This window comes from Emydura macquarii, unplaced genomic scaffold (assembly GCF_026122565.2).
Source record: "Emydura macquarii macquarii isolate MOO-44397 ecotype Brisbane River unplaced genomic scaffold, CSIRO-AGI_Emac_v2 contig_1348, whole genome shotgun sequence".
In the NCBI taxonomy this organism is placed as follows: domain Eukaryota; kingdom Metazoa; phylum Chordata; order Testudines; family Chelidae; genus Emydura; species Emydura macquarii.
Genome location: NW_027131485.1, coordinates 2,298,508 through 2,313,559, shown reverse-complemented (window position 1 = coordinate 2,313,559; position 15,052 = coordinate 2,298,508). Strand labels below are relative to the sequence as shown.

General features: G+C 49.2%; 1 protein-coding gene across 1 annotated transcript in view; it reads right to left on the bottom strand.

Moving 5' to 3' along the window:
• Positions 1–3,172: 3,172 nt before the first annotated feature.
• Positions 3,173–15,052, bottom strand: part of INTS1 (integrator complex subunit 1) — a 34,212-nt gene continuing 22,332 nt past the window's right edge. The window contains exons 35-47 of the mRNA XM_067550875.1: positions 14,020–14,150; positions 13,762–13,849; positions 12,829–13,055; positions 11,664–11,787; positions 10,976–11,109; positions 10,380–10,572; positions 10,012–10,139; positions 9,168–9,280; positions 8,437–8,550; positions 7,790–7,860; positions 7,003–7,094; positions 6,762–6,871; positions 3,173–5,899 (exon numbers count right to left, since the gene is read on the bottom strand). Coding sequence (XP_067406976.1) covers positions 5,784–5,899; positions 6,762–6,871; positions 7,003–7,094; positions 7,790–7,860; positions 8,437–8,550; positions 9,168–9,280; positions 10,012–10,139; positions 10,380–10,572; positions 10,976–11,109; positions 11,664–11,787; positions 12,829–13,055; positions 13,762–13,849; positions 14,020–14,150 — 1,641 coding nt within the window. The 3' untranslated portion in view covers positions 3,173–5,783. The remainder of the gene's footprint in view (positions 5,900–6,761; positions 6,872–7,002; positions 7,095–7,789; positions 7,861–8,436; positions 8,551–9,167; positions 9,281–10,011; positions 10,140–10,379; positions 10,573–10,975; positions 11,110–11,663; positions 11,788–12,828; positions 13,056–13,761; positions 13,850–14,019; positions 14,151–15,052) is intronic.

The window sequence follows — 15,052 nt, the reverse complement described above, 5'->3', positions numbered from 1 at the left end:
CGTACCTATGCCCATGTAAGGTTTCCGTGGAGACCAGTGTGACTCCACCTCTCTAGGCAAATGGCCAAGAGCGTCCGGGCCTGCTCAGGTACAATGAGGTGTAACAACAACTACAGATTGTCCCTGCCCCCAACAAAGGGCTGCTGGCAGAACAAGGATGGGGCAGATTTCTGTAACATTACCTTTCCCCAGAGGGAAAGCGGCTTGCATGGAAACGGACAAGAGGACACTAAGAAAGCGGTCACCCTCTCCGATTAATGGCTATGCTAGACTGCCTCTCCCCACTCACTCTGTGAAAGCTAAAGGCCTGCAGACTGTTATGGGATTTCTGCTGACTGCAGACAAGGAGGTTACGGGACCACACACTGACACCTGTGTTCTGGAGCAGACACACAACCTAGTCCAGGTGCGCAAGCAAACTGGAGCGCTGCCAAGGGGAGGTGCGGGCTGCTCAGCCCAGAGTGACAGCGTGAAGGATGGGGCTGGTGGCCCGAAATCACAGGCATGGGTGCAAGGACCAGAAGCCACAGGACAGAAAGGAGGCTGGGGTAGGATGTGCAGTGGGAACCCTGCAGGGCACAGGAGGGAAGATGGGAGAGTGCTGTCTCAACAAAATCTCCCTCCTCAGACAGGAAAGACCCACGTGATGTCTGGACCTGCATCCCACCATCGCCCTGTGGTCTCGACTGACCACCTCCTCTCAAATGCACCTGGAAATCCTATAGGCAACATGCAAGCCTAGCAACTCTGGTCCCTGGCCTGAGAACCCTGAACCCCGAGGGCCATGCATGTGCTGTCAGGGAGGGAGCGGGAATTGAGTCCTTCCCCAGGGCTAATGCAAGAACCAAGCTCCAGCTCCAAGGCAGAGCAAGAGCTGAGCAGCAGCAGCAGCTCCCCCCACTGCTGGGAGGCAAGAGAGTGACGCTCTTGCTCCTTCTGCTACCTTTTGGCGGTGGGGGAGGGGAATGGAGATCTGCACCCTGGTTTGAGTTCCTGCCATGGTACCTAGGCTCCCGCCGGGGAGGCCCAGCAGTGACGTTGGCGGGGTCGGGCAGCAGATTGTAACTCCCCTAGCACACAGCGCAGTGTGGTTTTCAAGCAAACAGGAGCAGCAGGCTGGGTGGGGACTGCCAGGGGAGCTGGCTGGATTTTTACTGTACTACAAACTGGTGGGACAATACCCAGGGAAGCAGACGGCTCCAGGGTGGGAAGGAGTCTGAGGTGTTTCTTGGAAGCTAGTCCTATTGGCCCCCGAGACAAGTATCCCCATCCCTGCCAATGCATCTCAGCCCTGACGTGCAGCACCTCCGCTCTGCTAGTGACTCCCAGCTATACTGCTGCTCCTCAAGCCTGATCTGCTTCACCCCCTGCTGTTCCAGTCCATGGTCTCTCCTTAGGACCTTGCCAGCTCTGCAGAGCATTTGCACCACCAAACTCATTAGGTTTTTACAAGTTCTGCAGTTAAACCCAGACCCGATAGCACAGAAGTTGAATGCATTAATTCACTGCAACAAGGAGCCCTAGGAAAGATCCTTATCCACTTCCATATCAGATCCAGCATGGGGCTCTTCTTGACAGGTCTCTGGGTAAGTCATGGCTCTTGGAGACAGGGAAGCACGCCCAGTTGTGCGTTCTCAGACTGTCTGTAACTGGATCCCCCTCCGCCGGGCTGACTGCATTCAGTCCCGGATCATTTGCAGAGTAAACCTGAGACATCCCTTCAAAAAAGGGTCCAGGTGCTGAGGGGGAGGAGGAAGCCCAAATCACTCATGCTTTAGACTTCGAAGCAGGAAACACAGCCAGCAAAGGAAGTTCACCTCCAGCAGCGCTTGCCCAGAGCAGCTTGCACCTGATGGGAAGAACCAAGGCAGCATGCGGCAAAGCAGGCAGGTGAGCAGGACACACTTAGCACCCCCAGCAACCTGTCCCCCGTCAGGAGGCAGCTGGTTTGCTCAGAATCACCCATTAAGCAACGGGGACAGTTAAACACCTCCTAATCACCTGTTGAGCAGCAGTTTACATGTCACTGATACCACAGTCCTAGCGACAGGCTGGACATGATGGACGTGGCCATGCACCAAGCAGCCCTGCTTTCCCAGGCCAAGAAATCCAACTTTGATCGCCTCTCAGTGGACAGGCTCAGGAAAGGATTTATCTACTGCACGAACGCATGGTTCAGACGCAGTTTCTAGAGCAGTTAGTGTGTCCAGAGCTGGGATACACCAGGTAAAAGACTAGTGGTCTATAAGTCATTGAATGCTTAGGAGGCAGCAAACGCAGCCTTTGGGGCAAGTGTTTCTATGCCACAGAGCCTTGAGAAACAGCACCAAGGGAGCCATCCCATCCTCCGGGGCAGGGCCTCCATACTAGTTCAACACCACAGGGTAAAGGCTCAAGGATGCTGATTTTGCACCTGTGCCTCTCTCTAGTGTCTCTGCTCAAAGAGAACCTTGGCCCAAGGCAGATGAACAATGGTGGTGATTTCCACTGTGGCCACCCTGGGCTCCTCCAGTGACCACTGATCTACCCCCTTCCCAACAAACAAAGCCATTTATAGAACTTCTCCACCAAGGGAGCTTTTAGATCACTCTCCTCCAAAGTAGAGGCGGGGTTTACAAGGCCTGCAGTGGATAGTGCTGTCAATTTAGCTCAGTTGTGCTACTCCCTCTTGGAGGAGGGGAGGAGAGAACCAGCTCAGCCAGATGGAGATGAAAGACAGCTATAAACAAGCACTGATTAAAAGGCGGGCCGGTGTCATTGCATCTGTAACGCCGTCACTAACCCATTTTAGAACTGTCACTTCCCCCTTCCCCGATAAGAGGGGTTGGGCTCCGGACCCATCATCCCTGCATTCCACTCCAGCAGCAACATACTCCCCGCCTAGAGCTGTCTCAGCACTTCAAGGTGCCTCGCCTTCAAACCTCTCACACAAAAGCCCCCAAATTAAAAGCACGGGGAACTCAACCTGAAAATTAATACTGGCATGCATTAGTGATCCTATTAGTCTCCTGCCGCAGCAGCCGCGCTGCATTCCCAGCCTCGACGACAGAGTGCAGCTGGAACCTCTAACTCAGTCATACTAGTAGGCGCCAAGCACCCTAGGATTTAGGCATGGGAGAGGTTGATTCAATGGAATGCATCGAAGGCAGCAAGTCGTAAGTGATGCCTTTTATTCGGTGAGATAAACATGAACTCCAGTGAGGCTAAAAGGCCTGCCACTGTCTTGCCTGATCAAGTGACTGCACCAGGTACATCATTGCCATCCATGTTTCTTCTCACACACTCCCTCCACCTTTGAATTAAGTTGCTGGTCTTGAAAGGGAATGGTTCAAAGCCAGGCCCATGCCGTGCGCCAGTCCCTCACTGCCCTCTGCCAGAAATCTGGCTTGTCCACAGCACCTAGTCCATGCACCCACCTCTGTCAACATACCCAGAGTTCAGGCAGGAACACCCTCTGCTATTCCAGACTGGGACGCCTGCAACATGGCTGTTGGCCAAACACACCTGGGAGACACCTTGTTTCTTGAACAGCAGCAAACTCACAATTGCGACCAACATGGTGTTTTTGTTCAAGTGAATTCAAAACCAAACCAGACTTCCAGCTCCAACTCTGCATCTGGGATTTCCAGTGAACCCTTTCTGTAGGGGGTTCAGGGGTGGGCTATAAGCTGCCCCAGAGGAGCTCGGCCAGTGCACTTCATACTAACCCCCTCTTCCTTGCCATCAGTCCCCACCCATTCCCACTCCACCTGACACTAACCACTCTGCAAAGGCTCCTCAAATCCTGCCCTGCAGCCTCTTGGCTATTCCAGAGACAGGTACCACTAGGAGAGACACCTGCTTAGTGTGATGAACTGTGTAGAGGTTTTAATGATGTCCAATAACGGGACTAAATTCAGACTATCCAGCAGATTTCATTTGTAACCTTTCAGATGTGAACCCAGGGCATTAATCCCACTGTCACTGAGACCCTCAGGAAAAAAAAACCAACCAACCAACCAAACTATTTCATTGATTTGATCCTCTTCAGCTGTTTCTTCACTTAATTTATTTCTAGCTAATTGTTACAGCACCTTCACTGGTTGTAAGGCAGATTCTCTAGAAGATAGGAGCACATTAACTGATGTCTCTAATCTCTTTATTTCAAGGCCAGATAAGAGAATGAGGGGCTGTGGTTAGAGTTGTTTGGAGTTTTAGATTACACCCCCCCCTTATCCTTCTCTTAGTGGGTTTCCCCTCCCCTGTGAACTGCAACCAGTGAAGAGAGCTGGGGGGAAGACACCAAAAGGTGGCTCACATTTTTTCCCCAGGCACATGAAAAGATGTCAGACTAACAGTGGAGAGCGAAGTCTTCCACTTATCCCCAGAACAGGTAGAAAAAGGCAGTGACAATACAGGCTCCCCCACCACTGCCTCAGCCCTGACAGAGGCAGAGGAATTTGGGGGGATGTCTACACTGCAAAAAAGGGTTCTTAACTCTGGTTAGCTAACTTGGGTTAGTAACACACTTTTTTCTGCGGTGTAGACATACCCTTAGGCTCCACGTCCATTCAGATCTCAGCTTCTCTGAACACTGACGAAGTAGCCAATTGCAATGTGCATCCTTGTCAATTCTCCCACTAGCATATTTCACTTAGGCTACCCAACAGCAACCACGGCACGACTGTCTCTACCACCTGCAGACCTAGAAGTGAAAGGATCCATACCGTAGTGAACACTGATTTACAGATTACACTGTATTAAACCAAAAGGTACTGACACTATTCGTAGAGTACAGCAAGAGACCAAGGGGGAAAGGAAATAGGACAGCCAGCATCTTAAGCAGGGACTAAGGGGATGTGTTTAATTTTAAGAGGAGGGAGGAACCTACTCGTCTCTGCTCCTCCCACACTCCTGCAGCCCTGAGTAGCCACACCAAAGAACCAAACCACAGGCCTTCCCTCCCACCCGGAAATAAGGAGTCTGTCGGTAGGGAAACTGGTGCACTGAGTAAATAGCAGAGTCCATGGAGAAATGGCTGATGGGTCATCAAAGATGCTTTCTGTGTAATCTCTGGCATTTCTGTGGGCGCAGCAAGTGATCCTTTGTTGCCATACAAAAGTAATAATTAGCAGAAATCCCTAAGGTGGCAGCTCCAGCTGCCATGGACCAAGCATGGAAGACCAATCCAGCAGATACTGGGCCCACCTCCATATCCTCCAGAACGGTTTTCTGCTTGTGCAGCAGAAGGAACAAGGAGCAAACAAACCTTTCTGGCAAAGAGGAAGAGTCAGCTTCGGCTGGAGAGGGCTGTAAATAAGTTTTCTGTGGAAGCAGTAATGCCAGCAGGGAGCAGAGAAATGGAGCATAATAGAAACCAGAAGAATTTTAATTTAAAAAGGAATCACAAACGGTAACATTGTTCTGACAGATTTCTGTGTTCCCTCCAACGTGCAAAGGACAATCCAGATGCCGTGACCTCCTGGACGTGAGGTGGTGATTGAAGTCATAACCACCACCAAAACAGGAAGTGGTAAATGCTATCCGAAATCCCAAGAAGGAAGTGGTCCCCTGTAATACGCAGTGTACAGATGACCTTTGGCTCCCACCGAAGTGACGTCTTAAGTAGGCTCTATCCCTGTATTCCTTCAAACAGACCCCGGGCATGAGCTCTCCTCCTTCTGTTTACGCTGGCCTTCCATGGTGTCTTTATTTCGTCCCCTCCAGCATGTGGGCTCAAATACAAGTCCTTCCTCCCAGGGATTCAACCCAGCTGGACAAATCAGTTCTCATGACATCGATGTTCACATCATGGCTTCCATATGCAGAACCTTCAAGGCCTCTGAAATCTGGGAGCTGGTATCTATCTGTCCATACATCCCAACCAGAAAGGCCCTGTGCAGTAACACTGCTGCATGCTCTGCGAACAGGAAAAGAGAAGTGTAAGAGAACTGGTCTAACCAGCCTTAATTTACCAGTAACAATCATAGTTAAGGATATGATTCTGTGACTTCCCGGGACCTTCGGGACTTCTTCTGGGGCAGGGTTGGAGCAGCTGTCAGCCCTGGGAGCACCCTGAACAGCTGACCAGCCAGCCCCCCCTGCCAAACAGCTGATCAGTGGCCAGCCCCTGAGGCCACCGAAGCAGTGGGCCCAGCCTGCCATTGGGTCAGCTGCAAGCCCCAGCAGCGCTCTGTTTGTCCCCCCCGCTCACAGGGGCAGGTCACAGGCTTCCGTGGATTTTTGTTTATTGCCCGTGACCTGTCCCTAACTTATACTAAAAATACTTGTGACAGAATCTTAACCTTAATCATATGGCACAGAGCAAGTGCTAGGACTCGTCCTGCAAGAGACACACCAGTGCAGTGGCGCTAAGCTTTAAACGCTTCTGAGGGGGAAAGCAGGAACCACAAACCATCACCTCATGCATACAATTGACGTCCAGACAAGTATCTGATGGATACAAGGCACCTTAACCTCAAAGAGGAAAATCACTGTACGATCAGAACTATTTGAGAGAGAAGCCAATGCTGGCAACACGGGTCCCTGAAATAAATCCCTTTCATGGAGTTCAGAGCAAAGCTGCTACTGACACCAGGAAGGCCAGCAAATAGCACCAAACCAAGCACTGATGTCTAGCAAGAACTTCCCAGGAAATTCCAGTTTCCAACACAGACAAAATAAATCAGACACTGAAAGCAGCTGAAGTAGGTCCTCTGGGAAACCGGTTTCAGCCCCTGAGAGGTGAGTGTGCAGTAGTAAATGCAGAAGCCTAGCCCTACCTTGGCAGAGAAGGGTATATTCAGGCAGATTTCTCAGGGCTGTCTGCACCACCTCGAAGTCTCGGCTGCCAAGGCAGTACATGAAAGTGGGGAGGAAATCAGCTGCAATGCTGGGAACAAAACATAGCAATGTCACTACAATTCCCACCCTTAAGGAGCAAGAGTCAGAGCCGTGTGTAGGACAATGCAGGGCACATCGCTGACAGAGGAGGAAGTGACTCAGAAGCATGCCATTTCTCACCTGGGGTTGTTCTGAATTGAGCGCAGAGCCAGGCTGAAGGCCAGATTCCGGCAGGACTCTTCTGAAGAGCTCATCAATCTTTGCAGGTTAGTCTGAGAGGAGACAATACTGATCAGCAAGAGATCACATGGTGACACAGAGAACAAACCCTTCAGACTCACATTACACCCGTGTGGCACTGCTCCAGCCTGCTAACCATATATCCAGCAGGTTAATGCTGAGCTCGGGAGACATGCAGGGATTTTGATCTGTAAGAAGGATCAGTCAGTTCTGGATGATTTAAGCACCCAAAGTGGTTTGCCTGGATCTCTTCGCACAAAAATTATCTTGCTCTATACAGGGCAATTGGATCTATAACCATTTCCCTGGCCCTTCATCTAAGTGTTTCCTGCAGAACTGTTCCCCTTTCTCTCTAGGCTGATATTAGGGGTGGTTGTTTGGTGCTACTGGAAGCTGCTCCTTTGAGTTGAGAGATGTTAATCTCTAAGGTGGTAGATACAGTGACTGACAGGGACCCAGTATAATGGACAGAAGGGGGGTGTGTGTGTGTGTAATGTGTAAATGGCTTAGTGCACACACTCATATGGCAGTTGAAGGCCTAACCTAACTGAGAAGGTAATTCCTCAGAACTGGCCTGATAAATTTCTCAGATAATGACCTGATAAAGCAGAGGGAAAGTAAAACCTACATAAGCTGTGCAAGGTAAGACTCTGCTGCAAGGAATTCCCCGCGACAGCATTCCAACAAATGAACTTCCACTGTCAACTTCTGAGCTACTTATACTCACAGCAAAAAAGGAGAGAATTTCTGGTCTCCGTCTGGACATCTCATCAACGTCACTCAGCACTTCCAGGATATCTGGGGGGGAAGTCACAGATTGAAAAGGGTAACCTAACTTCACTGATCCAACCCCGTGCAGCCATCAAAGCCTCAAAACATCTGTCTCTAAACACAAGAGTCCTCTGCTGAGCTCTAAAGTCTTTCAACTTGGCATGCAAAGCTAAAGGACAGCGATGATGCTTCAAAGAGGACCTCAGAAGGGTGCTCCAGTCCCTAGTATGGATCAACCCTTTCACAACTGCCACAGGAGAGGCTGCATTAGCTGCTAGCATTGCTGTCTGTGGAAAATTTAAGTTCTGGATCCATTTCTACTGTAACAGTGAGTGATCTATATATAAGGCCTCAGACCCCAACATGGTTTAGAAGACCACAGGCTATGGTTTCAATTCTAGATGAACTTGTCCAGCTGCTGGACGCCCAGCCAAAAACCAGTTCAGTTGATTTTTTTTTCTGTATGCTCCCTGTAGTTTTTGTCTTATGTTCTCAGGAAGTGATGCCGGGAGCAGCTACCATGTGCTAACCAAGAGGAGGTGGGTAGAGTGATTCCTGTCTGTGAAGTCCATGAGGTGCTCTGGGAAAGCTGTCCCCACTTACCTTCCACAGTCTGGCCCCTGGAAAGTCTCTTTGTGTATGGGGCCATTTCCGCTGGAGTGAGGGGAGTGAAGAGGGACACACTGACCAGGGGCAGAGAGCCCGCGGCTGCTTCATCTGGGACAGAGAGAAGTAGTTAACTCACAGGCATTCTCTGCACATTTAAAATGAAGGCAAGTCTGGCATTCTCAGCCAATGGATTACATCACTGCCCATAGTCCCCAATGCCTTCTTTAACCTTCCTAGGGCATCTGCTCCTGACCAGAGAGAGGGAAGGGAGAGGTATAACTATCCTTGGCACCTGTAACACCCAAAACATTTCCTAAGGTACAATCCTATAAGAAGTCGGGGTGATGTCTATGAACGGGGATGGATCCGATATATCCTTAGGAGATCTTTCTGATGGACTGGCCTGAAGAGAAGTAGAGGAGAGAAGACTCCCTAGCAATATATACGTTGGTGCTGTTCCACCACACTGGGAAGCTCTGAGAGAGTTATGACAAGTGAGAAGTCAGCATTTAAGCCTTCCCAGGCATTGGTTTCACCACTGCTGACCAGTTCCTCACAGGAATGTCTAGGAGGACACAACCTGCACTCTCAGCACCTTTCCTTCCCCCCTTCACTGACCTATTAGGGCTGGGAGTGCATAGCACAGGATGCAGTCCACAGAGTTCCTAAACATACCACAGGTGGGGTAGGGATCACCAGTCTAACCCAGAGTTACACACACTCACCATCCTTTTCTTCTTCAGAGCCTCTGTCCAAGACCCCACTCTTACTGGGCAAGCTCAGCCCAGCCAGGAGAGATTTCAACATCACTAGGTCACTGTTATCTGATGACAGGTCACTATGGTGAAAGAAAAGGCATCTCTGGCATAAAACAGTAATAATCAGCTCAACATAGGGATTTGAGGAGAAGGAACAGCTAAGTGCATGTATGAATGTGAACATATGGGGCAGAGGAGCAGAGATTAGTTTCAGTAACTGTGGGGGAAGGAGAATAAAGGGTAGAGAAGAAGGAATCAAGTAGCAGACAAAGAGGTGTCAGCAGACAAGACAGAAAACAGACAGTAGCCAGAACTACTGATGCAGCTATGGCAACTCTAGCTCCCTCCCGCCAAGTGGGGCCCTGTACTTGCAGAACTCTGCTGCTGCTGCTGCCTGCCTGGAAACATGCAGTGATCCATGCAGTGTCCCACGCATGTGAGTTAGGAAACCTGGGTTCTATTACTGGCTTCTGTGTGAACTGCAGACAGTCACTTAACTGTCCTGTCCCTCGTTTCCCATCTGTAAAAGGGATACTATTGCTAATGTAACTTTTTAAAGCACTAAGTGAAAAGCACTGCAATAAAAGCCAAATAGTAACTTTGCCCTTGTTGTCTTGTATCTGGTTAGATCACCGTGACTTCAGCAATTTATTTACTTTTAAGGTGGACAGCAATCCCAACAAATGGCCCTTTGTCTGGGCGTCTGCAGAAACGCCTGAATTTGCTGGCAGCCAATTCATGCCAGGTAGCTGAGCAGTCATAGCTGGGAGACACCAGAGCAACAGGAGTGAGCTCGGAAGAGAACACTTACTGGAGCGGATCAGAATGTTTCTGCAGGAAAGACACAGCTGCCTGCGCATTGCACGTGATGTACTTGTGAATAAACTGGACGAACTTGGTGATGAAGGCGGCCAGGTGACGGGAGGACTTCCTGTAATTCTGCAGGGAAGGAGGGAGGGAGACCACACTTAACCGGAAGCACTGACACGCAGGTGAAGACTGTGAAAGTCCATGTGCTGTCCGTCCCATTCATGAACACTGCCATGTACTTGTACGTGCACACACAGTATACACGTGTGTAAAGTATGATACAGAGAACCCTGAGATGGTCAGATACCAACTTCCCTCCCTAGTGGATGGCTGGCTGTATGTAGTCTATAAAAGGTAACTTTCTCCTACCAGCAGCAGGCGAATGAAGGAGAGAAGACAGTCCCATAGCGCCCCCTGGTGCTCACTCTGGAACACCTGTGGCTGAAGTAGCTCCAGGATCCCCAAGACATGGATGAAGAAAGTTAGGTGGTTCTGTTGTCGAAACTCCTGGAAATTGAGATGAACCCGCCCATGAAGCAGAGCTGCGATCATTGGCAAGTGCCTGAAATGCAGAAGTAGAGCATTCAATTCCAATGCCTTCCCAGAGCAACTGGGGAACAGAATCAACCATAAAATATTCAGCTTATCCCTAGGAAGATACTCCTCTCCTTACTCAGCAAGATTTCATGCTCGGCTCCTGATGTCCACGACCAGAAAAATCCCCTTTCCACCCCATTTCTCTTCTCTGATGCCCACTTCCAAGAGAATCCTTTACGAGCAGAGGCATTGCCTCATCAGAAAAGACAGTCAGCAAATTGCTAAGGTGGGTCTACTGCCCATATAATTTCTTCTATGCGTGGGCATGTTCCAGTGCTATAATCAGGTGCTATAACAGTGACATAGAGGTCCAGCTGAAAAGGCTCCAGCCACAGGCCCGGTGAAGAGAAGGGGGAGAAGGGCATTACCTAAGCAGAAGGATGGGGTGAGCCACAGCTAGCTTCCTGCATGCCATGTTTGCATCCCACACGCGGCTCTCAGCTGACTTGGAATCGCTGGCCTCTGCGAGGAGGGTGATGAATCTGTGAACCAGGGCATCGAGCTAGAAAGAATCACAGTTAATAGAACAAAGTTCAGTGGCTTAAAGCTGGAGGAGCAAGTCTTCAGCCTATCAATGGGGGTTTCAAATTTCCTTTTAACTAGGGAGAGAAAATTAAATTGGATTTTCAGGTAAGATTTGGGATAAGCTATCAATGTTCCAACTAGCAAGGGATCTACAGTCCCACGTCACTAACAGCATCAAAGCAGGAACTGAAGGCTGCACATTTCTTCTACTCAGATAATAATAAGGGCCTAACACAACCTGGGAGAATGCAGGAGTGTTAATTAAGCCTTTATCACATAGAAAAAAAACCTGCAGTCTTTATACTGCCTTGGTTTACACCAGACAAAATGTTCAAGTCCAGTGTGTTTTGGAGATGAGACAAGCAGAGGGTGGGAGCTCCACATGGGATCAAGTTGAAGGGGGTTATAGTCCAAGGCAAGTGTGTCTGTTCTCTTTGCAACCTGCATGTCAACTCAGCTCCCATGCTCGTCACGTGGATTTAAAGAACGGAGAAGGTTACTCTATTGCTTTCATGTCCCTTTACTCCTAACCTTGCAGGTGCTGCTGTCTGCGGCCCCTTCCCTGGTCAGCAGGGTCTCAGGCACGGGCACGAGGAGATCTGGCAGCTGCAGGTAGATCTGCAGGAGAAGGTCCTGGCAGCGTTTTCCCACTGAGCTGAAAGAGAAAAGAGATGACAATGCATGGTTACATCTCTAGGCCAGGGAGAGAGTGTCTGGTGTGTAACAGAGGCCTTATTAATATCCAAATTCAGCTCTTCCCCAGCTGCACATACTAAACAGCTAGAGGCAAATGACTATAACTACCACCGTGTTGCTGTCTTAATAGCACTTCACTCTTAGATAGCCTCACTTGATCTGCTTGCCTTTTCAGAGCAGTTCTATAGGGCTTTCCAGTGAGACAGCCTCCGATTCTCTAGCAGAAAGTAGTGCAATTTCAAAGCTGCCACTGGGCATATGGCAACCAGCAAGCCCTCTTAAAGTCCCAGAAAGATGAGTTGCTGCACGACACGAGTCTTTAAAAGGCAAGTCCCACCATCAAAAAGAGAATTCCTCATTTAAAAAGTAATTGTCAAAAGTGATTATATAAAATGGCCCATTCTGACTTAGCACACCTGCGCTCCACGTGGTTGAGTCATATCCTGCATCAGCAGGGGGACAGACCAGATAACCTAGAAAGTCTTTTCCAGCTCTACCATGGATGAGTCTAGGATTTAGATCGACTTGATTTACTGACATATATGTGCTCTCTTCCTGTTAGCACTGCAGAGCCCATATAGCTAGAGAGAACGTTCTGCCTTCAGCACAATCATCAAAACAGCTCAGTTCCAGCTACAGAATGGATTACTAGTGATGATTTAACAGGTAGAGAGAACAACACTTTACTTCCCGGTCCAGGTGGTGGGCTGCAGGGCTGGCAGCCTGTAAAATGGAGCAATCTGATCCTGAATTATAGGAGAGAGAAATATAGATGCCCATTGTGTCACATTCAGTCACCTTCGTGATCACAACAGCGCTTCAGGGTTAAAATGTTAATTTGTGTTAGCTTGGAAACGTACTGGGCAGTTTCTAGCTGCATTCTGAAATCCTAACAAAGCAGCCCTGGCAAGCCTCATTTGAGTCACTTGGTTGCCCAAACAGCCACCTAAATAACTGTGCTGAGTGCACGCTGAGCTGCCATTCATTTCTACATCCTCACCTGTTGCCCCACTGCTGGACACAGTCCGTCAGATATTCTGTTACTTTTTTAATGCTCTCTAGGTCTCCATGACAACAACTGAGCAACAGGGGTAGCCGTGATTGAATGAGCGTGCAGGAGGCTTCTTCTGTATTCTGGCTTCTGGTTTCCGACTCGGCCAAGATCAGCTCCACCAAACTGATCAACTCCGGCGCCTTTAACTGGAGCACAAACTCCTCTCGACGTTTCTGTAACACAGAACAGACTCTCTCAAGGTGAGTCCAGGGGCAAGGTCTGGCCCATAACCTTAGCCACATGCTCTCAAACAGGAAGAGAAGCTTTTACATGACAAAAACTCCCTTTGTGCCTGGCTTAAAAATTGCACTATGCCCAGGTGAGGAAACCAGGTAAGACATAATCCCTCACCCCCCAAAGATGAGGGGCTTCACACCTCCCTCCTGTGCCCCAATTTCTCACAATGCATCTACTTCCATCCCTTGGCATCTGGCTAGAAAGGAACTTACAATTCATCCACTAACACAAACTGGGACAAAGAGCTCTCCATTGGGGGTGGCTTGCACTTCCCAACCCAAAGAAGGAATTATTCTTTCATTCTATCAGTAGTTGCCTACTGTGCAGCTAGTTCTGCAAAGGAGTAGCTATGTAGCTACATTTTCACTACAACGGTCTCCGCAGGAGCTACAACCAGACACTTATTTTGCTGCAGTGAAAGGTTTACAGCTGGGCAAATTTACATTTGCACCAGTTTTGAACCAAAACTGCGACCCACCATCTCCATGTGTAATTGTAGCACAGCAGATTACAAACCTGCTGAGCTGCAGGCAGCGAGTCTGCTATTATACGCCTTGATCCCCCTAGACACCATGGAAAACCAGGCAATGTGAAAACCATTCTTCCATCCTGAGAGGGACTGTGCAGGATTTAAACCACTACCTGAGGAGTTCTCTGGTCCCTTCCCTGCCAGATTCGAGGGATGTGAATGCAGGCCCACAAGAAATCCAAGGATGCAGTCGGGTCAAACCTGCCAGAAGACAGAAAAATTTCAATAGGTTTAAGAGCAAGTTTGAGATTAGAGACACCATAGCCCGGAGTCGATGTAGACACACACACTTGCTGATGATTCTAAAGATCACTAGTGTTTTGGAAGACGGGAATGTCTGCAGATATAATATTGGTACCTGAAAGACTCACCTTTGCTCCCGGTTTTTGCATAGTAGAATCCGGATGCACTGGTGCAGCGTGGTCCAGCTGGACTGGTGAGTTAGGAGAGCCAACAGATATGGGCGAAAAGAGGGCACCTGGGACCCAGAATAACCTTTAGTCTGGAGAGAACAGGGAGAGATGAAAATATAAATCCATTATAGGACACTGAGGTGGAAGGGGCAGTAGTAGTACAGGAGGGCTCAGATACACCAGAACAGAGGATATAGATTGTGCATGGATCATGAAAAACGAGGACATAGGATTAGAGGAGCAGTGAAGCTAACAGTTAGTTATCAGAAGCCAAGACTCCTCGGTTCCAGTCTTGGCTTTGGCTCTGGCCCTGTGTGTTCCTGGGCAAGTCGCTTACCCACTCCAAACCTGTTTGCCCATCTGTAACATGGTCAGAAAACCTAGCCCCCAGTTCTGCTGGGGACTCAGTAACTGATATCTGTACAATGCTGGGACAGCCTGGGATGAAGGGCTACAGAAACGCAAGGATTCCAGTATGGCAATGATATGGAGTGCAAAATCCCACCCAGAGAATTCACTGTGGGTCCTCCTTAGAGACAGAGGCCATGTACACACTGACTTCAGATTGATCTTTCTGGATTCATTGATCAGTCAGTGAAGAGCCGCTCAATCGATCCGGAAGTCGACGCACTAAAAGCACCCCCTCAAGTGGTATAGCACTGCATCGATGGGAACACATTTCCCATTGGCGCAGCGCAGTGAAGATGCCGCGCACCATGGAACTTCAGAAGTCAACGGGAGTTATCTAAGCTACTCTGCGTAGCTTGTGTAACTCCTGTCAACTGCCACTGAATTTTCAGGTAAGTGTAGACCTGGCCAGACTGTCCCGCTCTGGAACTGGCATCACTATGTATTGTGTGCCCTTATCAGTAGACCAGAATAACCCCCTTCACCCACCAGCTAGTCCAGTGAACAGACTGGAGAATTCACACTTGAAGGCTGGGGCTCAAGAAAGGGGCTTCCATTTAAGATTCATTCCTGGCTAAGAGAT